General features: G+C 40.2%; 1 protein-coding gene across 1 annotated transcript; it reads right to left on the bottom strand.

Moving 5' to 3' along the window:
• Window positions 1-547: 547 nt before the first annotated feature.
• LOC137255456 (sodium- and chloride-dependent glycine transporter 1-like) lies at window positions 548-16286 on the bottom strand. The gene is made up of 13 exons (XM_067792892.1): window positions 16175-16286; window positions 15698-15829; window positions 12881-13190; window positions 12018-12150; window positions 10888-11022; window positions 8209-8312; window positions 6925-7049; window positions 6186-6298; window positions 5009-5137; window positions 3339-3438; window positions 2869-2969; window positions 2137-2307; window positions 548-637 (listed from the first exon to the last, which is right to left on the bottom strand). The coding sequence occupies exons 1-13, from the start codon at window positions 16284-16286 to the stop codon at window positions 548-550; spliced, it is 1755 nt and encodes a 584-aa protein (XP_067648993.1).
• Between the last annotated feature and the right edge of the window lie 2964 nt (window positions 16287-19250).

Genomic DNA, 19250 nt, shown 5'->3' with positions numbered 1-19250 from the left:
TACAATGCATTACAGCTAAATAAATGTCGCCGGCACAAAACAACACACAATTGCATTGTCTGTACCAATGTTAAAGTTAGTTCGAGTGTTCATGGAGTCACTTCAACTTATGGAGCTGTGGGGTAGCCCAGTGGATAAGGAGTCTGTCGTCACGCCGAAGATCCGGGTTCAGTTCTCCACATGGTTACAGTGTGAGAAGCCCATTTCTGGCATTCCCCCGTCTACAGCACAAACGGGCATGGTCTTCATGACACAAATTACCAAAATTTACGAATCAGTTTAAATGATGTCCTATATCACTTGTACCTTGGGTTTATTTCATGTGAAGTCACTTGCCTTTGCGTGTGTTTGTTTCATTTCATAGCAATAGAGAAACTGTCACAGTTTTATCGCTTTTCTAACACACCACAACACCCTGCTTCCATCTGTACCTTCACCACATTCACATCATAACTTAACCGAAACGGCGCTTGTTTAAGATTCTTCACCACAAACACCCTGCATGGTCTCATCCTGACAGTATCCATGCAGCGAAACAACGAACAAACTATATCATTGATTGAGACACTTCCGTCGCGTTTTCCTCTTGATCTGCTTGTCGCCATTGGTCGCTTGGCGCTAATGCAGTCCTTAATTTCTGAAAAGAAAAGTGAGCATTCTTTAAAAATGTTTTAATCAGCTGTCCAATGACAGATTTTCTCTAATAGCAGTACGAAACCACCGAACCACGAAAAATGCTATCTGTAGACAGGCAGTAATGGGAAACGCTGGGTTTTTTGTTCTCGACCACAAATACGTAAAATGTGAAATGAAAATCCTTTTGTGGTATCAATTCAATATACTGTTTTTAGGACACGTTGAAGATTTAACACGAAACAGATATGAATGAGTTAATATGTAAAGTCAAGATGGCAATATACCAGCCACACTATGACAGGGATCTAATGTATTGTCACTATACCATAAAGAGGAAGAGTATAATAACTACCAATTGCTATGATAAAGCCCACGCCACAAGATCAGAATTGCGTGTGATCACCCTGGATGCTCAGCCTCCCTATGAAAGGCATTTAGAAGCTGGTATAATTCAAGTAAAGGTACATGGGTGACAACGTCTTTGTTGTATGTCAAATCGTTTCTGAGCTTTCCTTGTCCCTTCGTCAGATACATCATTGAGGTTTTATACTAAATATACAAGAAGCTAGAGCTGACCGTTAGGACTCGATACAATAATAAAACGGGGATATCGTCCACAAGTGAGAAAGGTAAGACTACCAGAAAACAGACAGAATTAATTGCAGTCAATCGAATGGGACAAGACTGTAGAATAGCACCCTGGCCTACAGCTACTGAAGATGACCAAGATATTTTATGGAATAATGGTCTTTAATCTTTCCACATATAGTAATATGATTAATAGTAATGTATTATGGTGTGGAAAGTTTAAAGAACATTATTCCATAAAATATCTATAACAACTTCCAAATGCCGCTAAAACATCATTAAACTGATGCTTTTACATCAAGAAATTAAGGTTATTAGTGTTGCTTGACAATTAATCAGTTCCATATCGAAACAACTACAACGAATTGCGTCTCACCCATGTATATCACGGAAGAGAAGCGTCTTAATGTTCTTCACATATAGTACTTTAAGGATAGAAGAAAACTTCAGTTGAATATTTTATTTTCCTACCATCCGATCTGGATTTGTGGCTTACGAACAAGGAACGTGTCCCAAAAGTTATTGATTATTCAAGTACACACGTGCTCTGAAAAATATATGCACATGTCTTCAGATACCCGTGAAGTTTCTGATTAGTAGTGGAATTCAGCGAGTCGTAAACGTACCTGGGTCTCATTCCTCAAAGCGATTGTAGCGCAACGACTGTCGTCAGTCTATGTTAAGCTATGGGAGTTACGATCACCTAAGGGCTAAAATCGGTTTTAGTAACGGGTCCTTGTGGTCAGACTCGCTGACTTGATTGACTCTATCGATTGATGCTCCTGTTATTCATCACTGGAATGTTCGGTCCAGAATCGATTATTTACAGACCGCGCCATATAGCCGGAATATTGCTGAGTGTGGTGTTACACAACAAATCAAACAGCCATCCATCATTGGCGAGTGACCTACCTCTTTAAGTGAAAATCCTTTGGTGGTGACAACTGTCCAGATGAAGACTACAGGGAAAGGCAGGACTGCTACAAGTGATATCATCCACCCGACCACATTGGCCCAGGTAGGGAAGACATAGTCTCCATACATGGGCGGTCGGTACGAATAGCAGGAATAGACAATTATCACCTGAACAGAAAGAATCGGAATTTTAATAACTATAGGGTCATATCATAGTGCTTAATTGACAGTTCCGACGCCAGTTCGAACGACATGTTAGAAGATGCAGTGAAGTAGCTGGTTCAATATTTGTTAAGTTTTAGTGAAACATTGTCAAAACAGCGACATACAAGAGTGCTAAAACCCACAAGCACTATGAGTTGATTCCAACGCCCAAACACAACAGACTATTGCATGTGGAAGACAGACTTCCCTTTGACCTTTGTGGTAACGATTCCTTTAAAAGAAGCTAGAGACAATATTGATTCTATTGAAGCCCCACCACATCTTCATGATGAGTTTATATGCTACTATAAAACATTAGGGTCTTCCCATACTTTTTGTTTGTAGTATATATCTTTACACGTTACCTAAACTTTTACACATGCCATTTAACTTTGAAACTGCTCAGAATGTAAAGTAGTTTAAGTAAATTTCAAATTAGTTTTACTTATTGTGAACAAGGACGAAACAAAACTAATGTCCCCCGTGTATCCACATTTACATCTCAGAAGGAAATGAAGAGTTTACCATGATAAGAAGGGGGCAGACATATTTGATGGCGGCAGAGACAATGGGTGGTGTGTTCTTGCCCCACATTGCATGGACGTCTCCTTGCAACTTCCGTATCCCTGTAACATACCTCATGCTTTAGTTCATTCATGCGCTAGATTCTTGGACGCAATTTGAGAACGTCATATACTGGGGTGCAACTGTAAATTTGTGGGTAGATCATTAATTTTTTTTATTTTTAATCTTTCCTTCACGTGTAGGATGACCACATACCAACATTATGTATTCACTCAACATATGCTTTTCGGAACAGACTATTTAAACCCAGTCATGCATTTCATGGAAGATCGGAGGATCTTAGTTTGCGACCTCGTCAAATGTGTGTCATTGTCGTATATTAGGTTGGTGTTTGGCAGCAGGCCCCTGATTTGGTTTCAGGTTTGCTGAGGAACAAAACAACATTCAATTCTTTTTTCAAACATCATTACCGTAACACCAGCCGACCCCGATGCACTCCAACAGAGCATATAGTGCTAATGCTGGGAAGTAGGCGAACCAGTCAACCAGAGTGATGACGTAAATTCCACCCTGGAAACAAGGGATAACAAACTCTAACACATTGTGACCTATTTAAACCAGAGGCAACGCTTATGTCGTAGCCTTATGTGTTGCTAAATCTAAAATGCGGTGTTGGTTGGATAAATAGAATAGCAGCAGTATATTATTGTGACGATCAGCGCAGTCATGTGCAGGTCAGCTGCGTGTAATTAACTGGTCGGCCAGAGACGTTTAATTTGTGGATGAGGAGCTGGATACTGGAGGCCATTCATGCATCGTAATACGACACAGGGCTAACTGACAGCCAGTAGTATATTTACACTGAATTCGTATTGTAAAGGGATTTGACCCTCGGACAGCGGCTAGGGAGGTGGACTGACGATCGTCTCTGTGATGCTGCATGACCGTTGCTGCACTAACCAGTCATTGCATATATAGACCACGAATAATTGTTGGGACTATCTGATGGACGTCTGTGTTTGAAGAAACAATATCCCCCAAACCCTTAGCGGTCTGCAATGCTTACTTGTAAGGTCGAAGTGGTCCAAATTAATGAGGATTAACGAAAAATACTTCTGGATCCTGCATTTACCTTGAAATTATGTTATTGAATCATTCATGGAAATTATCGATGTTTTGCGAATGCAATCGATGGAAGGGACATTACTCTAAATTTGTCTTTCTTGCGTCCTATGCAAAATCTAGCACTGGCTACGAAAAGATTTGCCTCGCATTCCAATGAATAAATTTTGACCAGACGTTCAAATGTAGTCCCTGTGAATATTAAGAAGGGGCGGCGACTTTACTGAGACAATACCTGCGGGGAAAGACAGCAAGATGCAAGATTCGATTGAGTTACATTGGTTGGCTAAAGTGTATGATCCGATACCCATGCTTCAAACAGTTCAAAATTAACCTTGAGGTTTTCGGTAAGATAAATACGTTGTTGTGGGTACATATTACCTCGCATTCCCAAAAAATAAATTTTGACCAAACGTTCAAATGTAGTCCCTGTGAATGTTAAGAAGGGGAATTACAGTATGGGATGAGGCCATACGACCTGGCAAATGGCCGTGTGACAACTAGTATCCCAGGTGAGTTCGGTGAATCCACATAGGGAGTATATCGCACTAGTATCTGTAGTTACAGTCCGCCGCCATAAAGCTATATAACTGCTATAAACACACAATATGAAAGAGGACAATGTGAGAGTGTTTTATGAAATGGGTAAATGAGAGACTGAGTGATTTTAGCCACATGGTAAGTATTTCATTCATATAGTGACTAAAGCAAGATAAACATTCATGACACATTAAGTATATAAACCTGCGGAAGACGACAGTAAAATAGCTAGAATAACACAGATGCAGATGTAAATTAGCTGTAAAACAAGTAAATGTTTTACGGAGAGTGAGTGGGTTTAGTTTTACGCCATACTCACCAGTAATCCAGCTATATAGCGGCAGTCTGTAAATAATTGAGTCTAGACCTGGGAAACTAGTGATCAACAGCATGAGCATCGACCTACGCATTTGAGATCAGCAAGTCTGACCACGCGATCCCGTTAGTCGCCTCTTACGACATGTCTACGAAGAATTACCTGCGTAATGTATAAGAAGTCAAACAGGAACATAATTAGCAGGAGTGTGAGGATGGTCAACCAACGATGTTTCGTCCACCGAGGGAACTGGTCTTCCAGGGAGGCTATTATGATATCTATCATGGGAACCTGTAAATAAGAAAATGTCCAATGTCCACTTTTCGCTCTTTCAACAATCTCGGAACAAATGAGTGCTTCGGGGTCAGTTATCTGAAAATGCATATTCTTTGTTTTTACCGAAAACGGAGATAGTACGAATCAAGTGGCAATGAACTGCTCACAAATACACTGCTTTCTGTTAAAATCGTGATCATTGGCTTACATACGCATGGCCCCTCAGCTTTTACGCCACTTTCAGCAATATTCCAGCAACATCACGGCGGGAACACCACCAGTGAGCTTCCCCATGTGGGGAATAGAACACGTGCCTTCGGAGTGACGAGGTAACATCTCGCCAAGTACGTTTCTGATTGCCATTGGTTACTCAGAGGTGAGGGTGTTGCCTCGTGATTAGCAACATTTGGTATACCGGGACATCCCTTTGACCGATACAGAGGCTAATGAAAGAGATGACACACTGAGTGATTTGGGTTTGTTCTATTTTCTGTGTAACGTCACACCCAGCAATGTTCCAGCTATATTGCGGCGATCTGTAAATAGCCAAGCCTGACCTGCATGAACCAGCATGAGCATTGACCTGTGCAACTGGGATACTATGGCGTGTCAACAAAGTCAGTGAGTGAGCGGGTTGGGGTTTCAGCAACGTTCCAGCAATAACAGGGGACACTAGGAATAGGCTTCAAGCACCTAGCCCATGTGTTGAATGGAACCAGAGCGAACGCTGTATCCGTTCGACCACCCCACCTTCTGCATGGCACCAAGGAGGTATGGTATTTTAAGTTCCACTCTCCATTTTAAATATTGCTATCTGAGCCAGACAATCCAGTGATCAACAGTTTGATTATCGATTTACGCAGTTGGGAAAGATGACGCAAGCCCGAACGTGTTAGTCGTCTCTTACTACATGCATCGGCTGCTGAAGACCAATCTGATTGGGACCTTCACGGGTTGAGTGAGTTGTGTAAAGTGCCCATATGAACAAATTCTCAAGTTATGATTCATGCTTTGTCACGACCATACCTCCATTGTACCATGGAGATGCTTTTAGTAAAAGTACCATTGTGTCTACAGCTAGGGACATCAAGGTCAAGAACGTCAAGACCGACCACAGCTGCGATAAGGGGAGATAAGCCAGCACTTCAGGGTAGACGATGAATGCAAGGTTGAATCCTATGAATGGAGCGGACGTATATATTTAGCCGTGAGCACAACAAATGCAAATGATTCCATGATGCCTGTACGTATCATTTTCCCCATTCATCGAGGCCACATGAAAATATACGTCAAAGCTAAATTCGGACGAACTAGGTCACTCTTACACACTTGAATTCACTGTTTTGTGTGGCCGTAGGTAATAGCTATGGCAATGGAAAATAGTAGATACTGATGGGAAGATTTTTTTATGGATAACAACATTATTTATTCTTTACTAAATTGGTATGAATTCTTACACCGCTTTCAAGCAAACAGAGCAACATGGAACTGATGTCTACTACTGCATGTATACATGATCAGGTATACAGATTGAAATTAATGACAATACGTAGGTATGGAATCAAAGGGACTAACAACGAAAACAATGGATGGTGGTAATGATGTAGTCACAATAAGAGGAAACACCTCACTTTTGAGGTTTTAAATCTTTCTAAGCGTTACCCCTTGCTCGTAGATTGTTAAGAATGTATCAGTGAGTGACAATCGTTTTTCGCTGCTTATCAACGTCCAAATTTGGAATCTATCCCAAAATTAGTAGTTGCATTATCACCGGAGCAGACCCGTCGACCTAACGCTGTTACCTGAAGATGCAAAAGCGTCTACATCCACTCCGCGAAGGTGAGCTACATGACCAATGATGGAGAAGAAGGCGAATCCGATGAAGATGCCGGAGAGTGCATCGAAGAGGCTACACACAACTGCATCCCTAAGAGACAAGTGAATGACTATGGTTTTACGTCGCTTTTAGCAACATTCCAGCAATATCACGGTACAAACGCTTTAATGACTATACTATCCCACCTCCCGGGAGATAAAGGAGAACAGGGTTTCATTGAGGAAGATGTGTCTCTTGAGCGTTAACTTGCACCCGTCTCTCGTTCGTATGGCTGTCCGTTGTCTAACGCCTCGCTCAGCGCTTTTTACTGCTATGAGGCAGCAGTGTATAATAATCGATCCTGTACCAGACAGTCTGGTGAGAGAAGTAAAGAACATCAACCATATCAGCGTGTCTTACCACGAGACTCCATTAATTGTGTTTTGTATCATTAATTCAACTGACATTTCTTAAATGCATTGACGACAAGTGCACAGACATATCCAAGACTACTGTTATTATAATTTAAAGATTTAAACGCTGTACTGTGATATTCCTCATTGGGAGATGCTACACATTTCATTTGTAGACAATTAATTACGTTTTACTGTTCATGTTCTTAGTATCAACCGTTAGACACTGTGATCAGCCATACGTACGAACTAAACGTGCGACTTAACACCCAAGAAACACCTTTTCATCAATAAAGCCTTGCCTCACTAGTTAGCTTCCTCTTTAAGTGGGCTGGGCTGTGGTAATACAGAGATCGAAGCGTTCGCCTGTCACGCCAGATGGATAAAATGTGTGGTGCCCATTTCTAGTGTACCCCGCCCTGATATTTCTGGCGTATTGCTAAAATCGGCCGTACTCCCTCAATCACTACAGAGGCATGAGAGAATCTGCATGAGCTTACAAACTCGGCACGTATTTATAAACATGACTACTCAGCTAGAAACCTTCTGCAATGGTAGTGTGGTAGCACAGTTGTTAAAGTGTCCAGTACTCACGTCGAAGACCCGGGTTCGACTCCCCACATGAGTACAGTATGTGGAGCCCATTTCTGGTATACACTGCCGTGATTTTGCTGGAATATTGCTGAAAGCGGTGTAAAGCAGTTCCGACTCACTCCCTACTGTTTGAATGTTAGGATTCAAGGCAAAATAAAACTGAATAAATTCTTCTCCAAGTACCGTATACATACTGAATGTTTTCACTGTTAAGTTACGAATATGTACTGTGGTTTACATACCTGAGACCGTTCTTTACATACCTGAGACAGTTGTTGTTCTTCTTGTTGTGGCCAGACATTGTGATGATACAGCCAGTAGAGACACCAAGAGAAAACAGGGCGTATCCACACGCTTCGATCCACACCTATGAGAAGCCACAATATTATCTCTCTTACTGATCCAGTACTAACGGTGATACAGACTACCCTCATGACCTCCTAGCATGACGACATCATGACCTCCCATCTGGGTACGAGTACACGTGTCAATCAAGTAAACGACTCCGACCAGTGAAACCTGCAAGTTGCGTCACAATGACTAGCATCGACTGCTGAAGACCAGGGCCCTCCTGCACAGAGCAATCTTAGTTACAATCAATCTTAGGCCCCTACAATCAACTTTACAATCACCGTACAATTGCTCTAATCCACTTGCACAAACACGATCTTAAGACAGCATGGATTTTAGATGGCAGTCTTAAGTAAGATCGAACTCTTCAACGTTGGAGGTAGAAATTTCTTAAACTCGACTCCTGTCTACAGTTGTCTTCAAGTGCGCCTAGCATGCAGCGCAAAAAAAAACGTGGAACTGGTTACTGCACGCAAATGAGATCACTTCTTTAATCGCACCTTGCAGATTCTTCATCAAAACAAAACAAAACAAACAAAAAAAACCAAAAAAAACCCCCAAACCCCAACCCACAAATCTTTGAAGGAAATGATAACCTTGAAGAAGGAAGCGATAACGTGGAAGGTAACATGTATAATCACTCGTACCTCAGGGTTTATTCTCTATTTTTTCTACTATCCTTTCCTTGTTTATCAAAAAGGTATGGTGTTCATACTTTTTTCCAACACTGAATCGGGTTAGAATTGTACTCTATGATATCGACTCGATACTGATGTTGTTCACTACCTCAAATAACGATATTTCAGACGTTAAATCGATGTTGCATTCTCCGTGTTGTTGAAGTGTCGAGGCGAATCATACAGTTTTATGCAATATAAAAGCAATCCCCAAACGCAACGCTAATTATTTGCGTGAAACTGACAACTTGAACGCCATTTTGCTACTGACTACAATGATCTTAGCTCCTTACAATTGGTTCCGACCAACTGTAAGTTTTGATTGTAACTTACAATGATCTTAGCCTACAATCGCTTTGTGCAAGTGGATGGCGATTGTAGCCGAAGCCTAAGATCGCGATCTTAAGTACTTACAATGATTGTAGCTCTAAGGTCGTTTTGTGCAAGTGGGCCCAGGACCCACTTGCACAAAGCGATCTTAGCGGTACAATTATCTTTAGCCTATACTGGAGAATGGGAGTTACAATGATTGTAGTGCTAAGATCGCTTTGTGCAAGTGAGCCCAGGGCCGGCTTGCACAGAACAATCTTAGTTACAATCAATCTTAGGCCCCTACAATCAACTTTACAATCACCATACAATTGCCCCAATCCACTTGCACAAAGATGATCTTAAGACAGCATGGATTTAAGATCGCAGTCTTAACTAAGATCGAACTCTTCAACTTTGAAGGTAGTAATTTATCCTGTCTACAGTTGTCTTCAAGTGCGCATAGCATGCAGCGCAAATAAAACGTGGAACTGGTTACTGCACGCAACTGACATTACTTCCTTAATCGCACCTTGCAGATTTTTCATGAAAACAAAACAAAACAAAAAAAAAACAAGCAAAAAAACACACACACATTTTTGTAATGATAACGTGGAAGATAGCATATATGATAACTCCTACCTCGTGGGTTATTCTCTAATTTTTCTACATTCTAATATTATTTACGAACTAAGAATGTCATAATGCAACCACAAAAATATCACTTTGTATGCAAATATTGAAATACAAACAAATACATTAACAAATCTGGATTTTGAAAATTAAAAGATAACGTAAATCATACACACAATTTCCTTATGATACAACACCTAAATGTACCATGATTTGTCTATGGCTGTCAATGAATCTGAGTTTGGCATCTGGTGGTTGTTATTTGGAGAAACATCCCAAATGTAACCCACAAGCATTAGATTTGTAAAGATATGGAAGGGTGACATGACTGTGGGAGCGTTGTGGAAAATGCATGGCAGGGAAATATGAAAACGATATTATTCCGTGTGTTGTATGTGTTGTTAAATACTTATCCACAGTATGTTAATTGCTTTACGCAATTTTGTTGATAATTATTTTTTCTTTTTGTTAAGAAGCTTTTTTACGCAAATTTCACATGTCTCAGCAAATGTATTTTCCTGTTTGAAGAATACTTGTATTATATTTAAAATGCATAGATTAAAACTCTATTCTCTCGTCAGAAGAAACATAAATTTTACGTTATGCAACTGTAGATTATTATAATGATAAACCTTTGACATGTATATGATCGAAAAGAAATATATGTGGAGATCTGCGCTGTCACAACATAGCATACATTGTATTTGGGCATGGAAGATTTTACGGCAACGGCATAAGGGAAATCAGAGGGCAAAAAGAGTCAAAGTCAACAGACGTCAAGGACGAGTTCACACGTATGTCAACTCTAACAGACGGTATGAAGACATCTTACTTGCTTGACAAGTATTAGAGAACCAGCGCAGTGAAGGCGTTTGTTACAAGCAGACGGGGCAAGTAATCTAAACAAACACACGTGGTTGCTACAGGAAGATAGTCGATTAAGCATTATGAAATGATACCTTAAGTACTTACTCTTGGTTTCAAAAGCATTTCAAAATCGGGGTAGATGTAGTAGTACATTCCTTGCAATGACCCCGGAAGTAAACATCCCCGAATGAGGAAGACGGCGATGAGGATGTAAGGTATGGTAACAGTTATGTAGACAAGCTGGAACAAAATGCTTCTTGCAGACTGCTGATCAAAAGAACAATCAAACACACAGGCACTAAATTTGGCAGTGATATTATCTCTAGTGGTATCGACACCGCACTATTTGAGCTTTATGAAACGACATTCGAGTCTGTACCAGACAACTTGAACTTATGAGACATATCCACGAGTACCTGGTTACAGTGAAATACGTTGAGACAAATCCTTAAGCTTAAACATCCGATCTCATCCTAAAGAAACAGATATAACACCATCATTTGTTGATTCTGCACGTAAAGCCAAGCGTGGGTGTTTGCCTCTGTTTCTAAACCGCAGTCCACAATGTATCTATTCTATATAGACAAGAAAGCTATGAAGAAATTGCTTCAGCACCTGATACTCATCTGTGCTACATCAAACATTGAAGTCCCAAGGAAATATATAATAATAGTGACCCATGAAGGTCCCGGGGTTGAACAGGCCTTCAGCAACCCATGCTTGGCCTATTACGACTAGGCTTGTCGTAAGAGGCGACTGACCTGTCATCGGTTCCCAGTTCAGGAGATCGATGCTCACGATGTTGATCACTGGATTGTATGTTCCTGCCTCGATCATTTACAGTCCGCCGCCATATAGCTAGAATATTACTGAGTGCGGCATAAAACTAAACTCATTCACTCATTATAATAATAGTTTCATCGCACGAAGAAGTCTTAATTGTCAAACTTGATCAGTGATGGTGACAGAAAGAAAAACAGCAGTGACAATAGGAAATATGATTAACACCACGAGCATTTACACATCTGGGATACAATGACAAGTGTCAACCAAATTATTAAGCCTAACCACCAGGTCTCCTTACTCGTCCGTTAAGACAGTCATGGCCTGCTTAAGATCAATTTTAAATTTAAACGTACTATGAAACATCATTGCTCCCATATTACTAATGTGACGATTGAAAGTTCTCACTGCCTTAAGAAGAAGGACATGTATAAGTATAAAGAGGCTATTACCTTTCCAGATACTTTGATTCCTTGGGCAACCCATAAGAACAAAATGACATTTGTAACCGCCAGACATCCCGCCAGTGGCCATTGTATGTTTCCCAGATGTTCCAGGCCGTCGGATGTGTCCAGGACATGGAATCTACAGGCAAGACAGATACATTGTCAAAGGTGCATAATTAAATGAAGGTTTGACAAATGTTTCAGAGAGACATGTCATAAAAACTTCATCTGGCAATCTTCATCTTTGAGAAAAACAAACGCCTCTCTTCACTTCTGTATCCGATGGTTCTCTAAAGGATGTTGACATGCTCTGCAAGTTTCGGTCCAGTTACATTTCCATGTTAGAACGTGCGAATAAATAGTGATACACGCTGCAATCAGTCATTTGCAAAAACAAAGTAAACCCTCAGTAACTGGATTTGCCACAAATACGTATTGCTACATATACTTTAAATATTGAAGTTACTGCATTTCTAGAATTGATAACATACATATCTATATGTCTACCAGAGACTGAAAATTCATTTCTATTTTTATTAATATTAATTTCCGCCGTGAATATGAACTGTTTTAATGAGTGGTCTATGGTGAGTTGATACCATGATTTATCAATCAAATACAAATATTTCCCAAATTCAGGGTAAAAGTCATGTCAGAGGCAACAGAATACCATGATTAATCAATCAGAATGAAGTATACTCGTGCCAATAACGGTTGTCTCCCCTTTCATTTTATGAACACGAATGGAGGTGACAACGAGTATTGATTATTGGGTATATTTCCCGAATTCGCCGTGCAATTCACATCAGATGCAACAGAAAGGTGAGTAAAAATTCGGAAACCAACTATATTCAGTAGACGGGACGTACCTCCAGAACTCCTCTGCTGCAGTTCTACGATCACCATCCAGAACAACTGATGTCAAGTTGTGGACAGTCATGTTATTGATGTCGACAGTGACGTTATTGTTGTCGACAGTTACGTTAATGCTGTCGACAGAAGATGGGTTATTGGTGGGTACATACGATACACAGTCTAGGGTGTTCCAAGTGTTACGGCAGTGAGTCCAGGGCAGCTTGGTTGAGAAGGAGTGATAGAAGTAATACATGAACCAACCAAAGTAGACGTTGTAGTAGGAATAATATAGCCCCGAGAATATTAGGGCCCCCACACCAATGCCTAAAACATGAAGGAAATAACTATGAGAATATGCAGGAAACTCATAAAGCTGAAACAAGACCATTAGGCTGCATAAAAAAATTAAATGTTTCTCGGGCACATTTGTTTCAAAAGTGACGAGAGTGGTAGAACCTTTTTGTTTTAAATGATACAGCTTGGAAAGTGTAGCACGTGTTCATGAGTTGTAGATTCCGTCACACTCGTTCTTACAGATACTCATTCTTATACTGCACAAACTGGCTCGACTGGGACGCGGCAAAATCAACATTATTTTTTTTTAAATGACAATAAAAATTTGTTACGAGCACAAATAAAAGTGACGCGCCAATGCCCGAGGAACATTTCACTTTTTTATTTAGCCTTATAACCATGGGAATATGATCCTCTCCTAACAGTGAGCATATGAAGGACTCGTCAATAGGTGTAACAGGATTTGTAGAATCAGTAGGATATGATTGTTGTTTAAAGTCCCAGCAATCTTCTAGTTATGAATAAGACTGAGGACCGACCTGACCAACAGACTCCGTTCTGTCTACAACAAGCATGGACAGCTATAGAACTTTCACATCACACATCAGCATCCGGTGTTGCTTAAAGTCTTTCTTGCAGGCATTCTAAAAGATTAATTACGGTTGTCCTTTGGGCTTTTTCTGAGAACACATAGACGTAAAAGTTCAATTCCGAACTTTCAGGCAAGTAAACATTTTAGTTTAGCATGTCCTAAAAGCAGTCCTAAATCAAGAATTCCTATCAGCTTTTCGACGCATGTTTAACAACAGTCAATATCGTTGAAATCCTGTTTCTATACAGGACAATCTCAGAATATGATTATACAAAACTTCAAGTATACAAGTGACACATCTATTCGCAAAGTAGGAAGAAGTAACCGGTATTTATGAAACATATAATAAAGGATGATTCCATACAAACTTCTGTTTCAAGAAGCCTCTAGTATTTAAGAAGTAACTGATGTCAAGAAAGTGAGAAAGAAGTCATTCCTGTGTCATAGTATCCCAGTTGTGTAGATCGATGTTCATGCTGTTGATCACTGGATTGTCTGGTCCAGACTCGATTATTTACAGACAGCCACCATATAGTTGGAATATTGCTGAGTGCAGGAATATTGCTGAGTGCTGGAATATTGCTAATTAGACTATGCTCAAGCGCGAGCGAGCGAGTTTAGTTTTACGCCTCACTCAGCAATATTCCAGCTATCTGGCGGCGGCTATGCTTAAAACATACGTTGCTTTTTAGGAGTTTATGATTGAAATCTAAACTGTCATGAGAGTAATATTTGTATTTTTGTATTTTTGTATTTACAACTTAACGGATTTATGAACAGAATATTCATCGTGGAGTTTACGGTAGCTTATCTGGTTGGAGCTACTGAACGTTTAAAACTATCCTAGAACTCAGTGCCTGTTTTGCATGGCCAATGTTGGCTCGTCAACTACCTATGCAGATAGCATGCCAGTATCCTTGGCGACGGTAACGTACTGTTAAATTAGCGTTGTCAGAGTTGTCGTGGCAACAGGCTATATCTCACATTTTATTACCGAATTGTCTGAACGAATTGTCTGAATGTTTAACCTGTTCGAGAACAATTGGTTTTGTTACTGATTCTCAGTGGTCTATGCTGATGCTTTTTACAACGAAGGGTTACATAATGGCGTGTTACATTACACGACACGAGGTGTCATTGCATTGTTAAATCCTTATCGTTTACCTTAACTGGATAAACTTTGTCGTTATGTATCAACTGGTATGGTAACTAAGGCTTCATAAAAAATTAAATGTTTCTTGGGCACATTTTTTTCAAAAGGGCGGTAGGACTTTGTATTTTTTTAATTTTTGATGGAAAAAGAGGTCACGAGGGAGGGACACATTTTTATTTCTTTTTTTCTTCTCCCAGAAATACAGCTTGGCAGTACGTGTTAATGTGTTGTAGATTCAGTCACAATCGTTCTCACAGACACTCATTCTTATGGTGCACAAATGGATGATCAGGACGTATCAAAGTCAAAATTATTTTGAAATGGTAATAAAATGGTTACGCGCACAAGTGACGCGCCTATGTACGAGAAACATTTCACATTTTCTTTTTAGCCTAAATGTTTTGTTTCATTTCCCTTGAATGGCACCTGTTCCATTGAATAAAATACTAACAGTTGTGGGTCAAAGATTTTTGAGTGAAGAACATGAATGCATGATTGGTACAAAAGGTATCTGATATCACAAATGAGAACTTACTTATTTACTTACAGTGTTTGAATCTATGAATCATATATCCATGCTGAATTCAGGATTCAAATTACAACCATATTGTGTAAATCATGTCAAAAGAAGACATATCATCTTGTTCGTCTTTATCACATGACAACCAGGAGTGATACCCTCCACTTATAGCACATCGCTGAACTTGAAGAATATGGATCCATATTGTCAGCACCGAAATGCATCTACACAATGCAACTAGAAGACGTCATGACACATTTTAATCCTCCTACCCTTGAAAGGTGGGCAGAGATTCCAGACCTTCACGGGGCCACTTTGCGAATACTGCCCTATCACCATCTCCAGGAAGACACAGGGGATGCCACAAATAACGGTAAAGAGGAGATAGGGTATCAGAAACGCCCCTGAAAGTTAATTAAATTCCTTAATTAAACCCCTGTCATAAAGACCTTGAAACAAACATACCCAATGGATCCCAGGCACATCTGGAATGCGTGGCAAGTCTAGATTACCACAAATTCTGAAGATGAAGAAAGTGTCAGTGCTCCTTATCCTTTGAAATATTTTACTTTTATGCTCTTGGAAAGACTCTAGTGTATACTAAGGGTTAAACGATGTGACTTATTTTTTTATGAAATATATTTTCTCGTTTGAATAGTCCTGTTCCCTCGCAGTGGCACAATGGATTGATATTATATACAGCATAATTTCATTGCTATGATTGCAAAGTATGGCCATTGGACACTTACCTCCGCCATTCCGCATACAGTAGAAGGGGAACTTGATGAACGTGCCAGATCCGACACTGTAGCCGAGCAGGGTGAAGACGTAGTCCAACTTGTGACGCCACTGTTGATGCATCCTAACGACTTCTAAACTGAAGGGCAGAAGAAAACATAAGTTTACTTTTATGCTGCACTCATCAATACCCATGCTATATGGCGGCAGTCCGTAAATAATCGAGAGTAGATCCAGGGATCAAAGGCATGAGCATCGATCAACGAATTGGGATACGATGATATGTGTCCACCAAGTCTGCGAGGCTGTCATCTTCAAGAAAAGATTAATATATAAGCACCTGACACCGTGTTAACTACCTTTACCAATCATCATCATCACGTTGCTGCGGTTTCTTGTTGTTTAACGCCGCACTCAGCAATATCCCAGCTATGTGACAGTTTTCTGTAAATAATCGAGCCTGGACCAGACAATCCAGTGATCAAACGCATGAGCATCAATCTACGCAGATATGTGTCCACCAAGTCAGCAAGTCTTTCCACCTAATCCTATTAATCGCCTCCTACGACAATTCACGGCTGCTGAAGATCAGTTCTAATCTGAATCTTCACAGGGAGATTTGACTAAGAAAACACAGACGCTATTTCGTACTGAAAACAGAACGAACAATTGAAACATAATGTCCAAGGCATATACTTCTTTCCCGTGTTTCAGTGTTATGGCCATCTAGTGATTGACATCATGACCATATTTCTACGCATTTTGGACACCGCCCATCGTTACACAGGCATGGGTTGCAGAGGACTAATTCTAACCTGATTTCCTTTTCGTTCTAGCAGATTATCTATCTGTATCACCTGCAGCTTTAATACAGATCGGTGGAGCAGTTTTGTGGTTTAACATCGTAACATCGAAGTCCCTATATCGATTCCCTGCATGGGAAATATGCTTGAAGAACTGCTCCGATATTGCTGGAATATTGCTAAACGCAATATCTTATTCACTTATTCATCTCATTCATCTTATTCACTCAGTTTCTTAAAACTGGCAGAAACATCAGGAATACCAAGTTAACCCACAAACACTTGTAAACAAACCCCATATTTAGTTGTATGTATACGATGTTGGAAGAATACGAAATCATTGTTGTTCCGCATATTGCTATGTTTGCGCATAGCCTCCATATACACGTATGTGGCTGGTGTTACTGTAAAGACCTGCTGCAGACGTTAAATGATTAAATGAAATACTAGTACCAGAACAGCAATGATGTCGCGTGGATAATATACAAAATGATAAATTACCAAGTACAATTAGTTGGGTTTTAGAAACGTAACTGCATGCCGACTCGCATCTAACATACCATTGCACGTTGTTAAAGAAAACACCCTTGTCATTTAATGACAATGCGTTCCAATTTAGGACAACTTTAGCGTATTTTAATAATTATTATACATATGCAAGCATAAAGAGTCATGACCTATTACAATACATTCACTGTCTACATGTACACTTAACGCATGGAAAATACTATATATCTCAACAAAACTAGGAACGCAGTGTTATCGCAGTTTTAATGAAAGGGCCAAAAGACAAACTGAAAAAACAGCTTTACAGGATATTGCAAATGAAAAAAAGATTAAGCAGTTGTCTGTAAAAGGTGAATGATTTAAAACATTTTCAATAGCTGAATCATTTTTGCATCGGATATGTCATCGACAAATGAAGGGATGGAACGACTTTAAACAAACTGTCTGCAATATGGTGTAGAGATGTGTCCTGGCCATACATCGTAGATGACCATGTGCGACAAAATATAATACACTGATCATGTCTGGTGTAATTTTGTTAAAAACAACAGACAGTCGTAACGAGTGAGCATATACCACAAGAGTACGACGTGTTCAGTCGAATTGTTCCGACTTGGCAATTCATGTCTACTTGTGAAGCATGAATCTCCTCCTTCTAAACAGTTCTTGTACGAGGGGATGTCAATAAGTTTTGAGCCTTGAGCATTTTTCATACCCAGGTGTCACAGCCTATGGTACGACATTGGGGTGTAGCTGATGTGATATATAAGTTTTGGTATCATACTCTTAGAAGTTATTGAACAGTTTACACTGACAGAAAGAGACCCCCCTCACGGCAGTGAAAATGAATAAAATTGAGTATACAGTAGTAATTAAGTTTTTAGTTTTTAGGAAACTCGGCGAAGAACATTGAAGAAACCTAAGGCTTTCAGCAGTTTATGGGAAGTCTTCACCTTCATCTGCTACCATCAAACGATGGGTCAATGAATTTAAGCATGGTAGAGAGAGTCTTGAAGATGACCCCCGTCCAGGTCGCCCAACAACAAGCACTAGTCAGGAAAACATTGACAGAGTGCATAGACTTGTGCTGGAAAATCGTCGAATCACACTCCACGAGTTAGAGGAGACCACAGGCATTTCACACGGATCCATCGAGACAATTCTTCATGAAGATCTCGTCATGTCTAATGTGTGCGCACGATGGCTGCCAAGAATGCTTACAGATGAAATGAAGCAAACAAAGGTCACCATAAGCAACTCCATGCTAACCAGATATAACAAGAATCCAGACGATTTTCACTTTAGGCTAGTAACCTGTGATGATACCAGGATCCACCACTATGATCCTGAGAGCAAACAAGAATCTATGGAATGGAAACATGTCACTTCTCCCAGGACCAAAATGTTCAAAGCCTCCAGATCAGTGCAGAAGGTAATGGCGACAGTCTTCTGGGATAGTAAAGGCGTCATCCATATAGATTACTTACCAAAAGGAAGAACAATGAATGGGGAATATTACGCTAACTTGTTGAGACAAGTGCGACAGTCAATCAAGGAGAAGCGCCGGGGCAAGATCAGACGTGGTATTCTTCTACATCAATACAATGCTCCAGTACACACCTCTCGCGTTGCAGCCGCTGCTGTCCAGGAATGCGGGTACGAAATCTTGCCGCATCCCCTCTACTCTCCAGACCTGGCACCAAGTGATTACCATCTGTTCCCAGATCTCAAGAAACACTTGCGTGGTCGTAGATTTGAGAATGATAATGAGCTTATT

Source organism: Haliotis asinina, chromosome 11, assembly GCF_037392515.1.
Source record: "Haliotis asinina isolate JCU_RB_2024 chromosome 11, JCU_Hal_asi_v2, whole genome shotgun sequence".
NCBI lineage: Eukaryota > Metazoa > Mollusca > Gastropoda > Lepetellida > Haliotidae > Haliotis > Haliotis asinina.
This window is presented reverse-complemented; position numbering and strand designations above follow the sequence as displayed.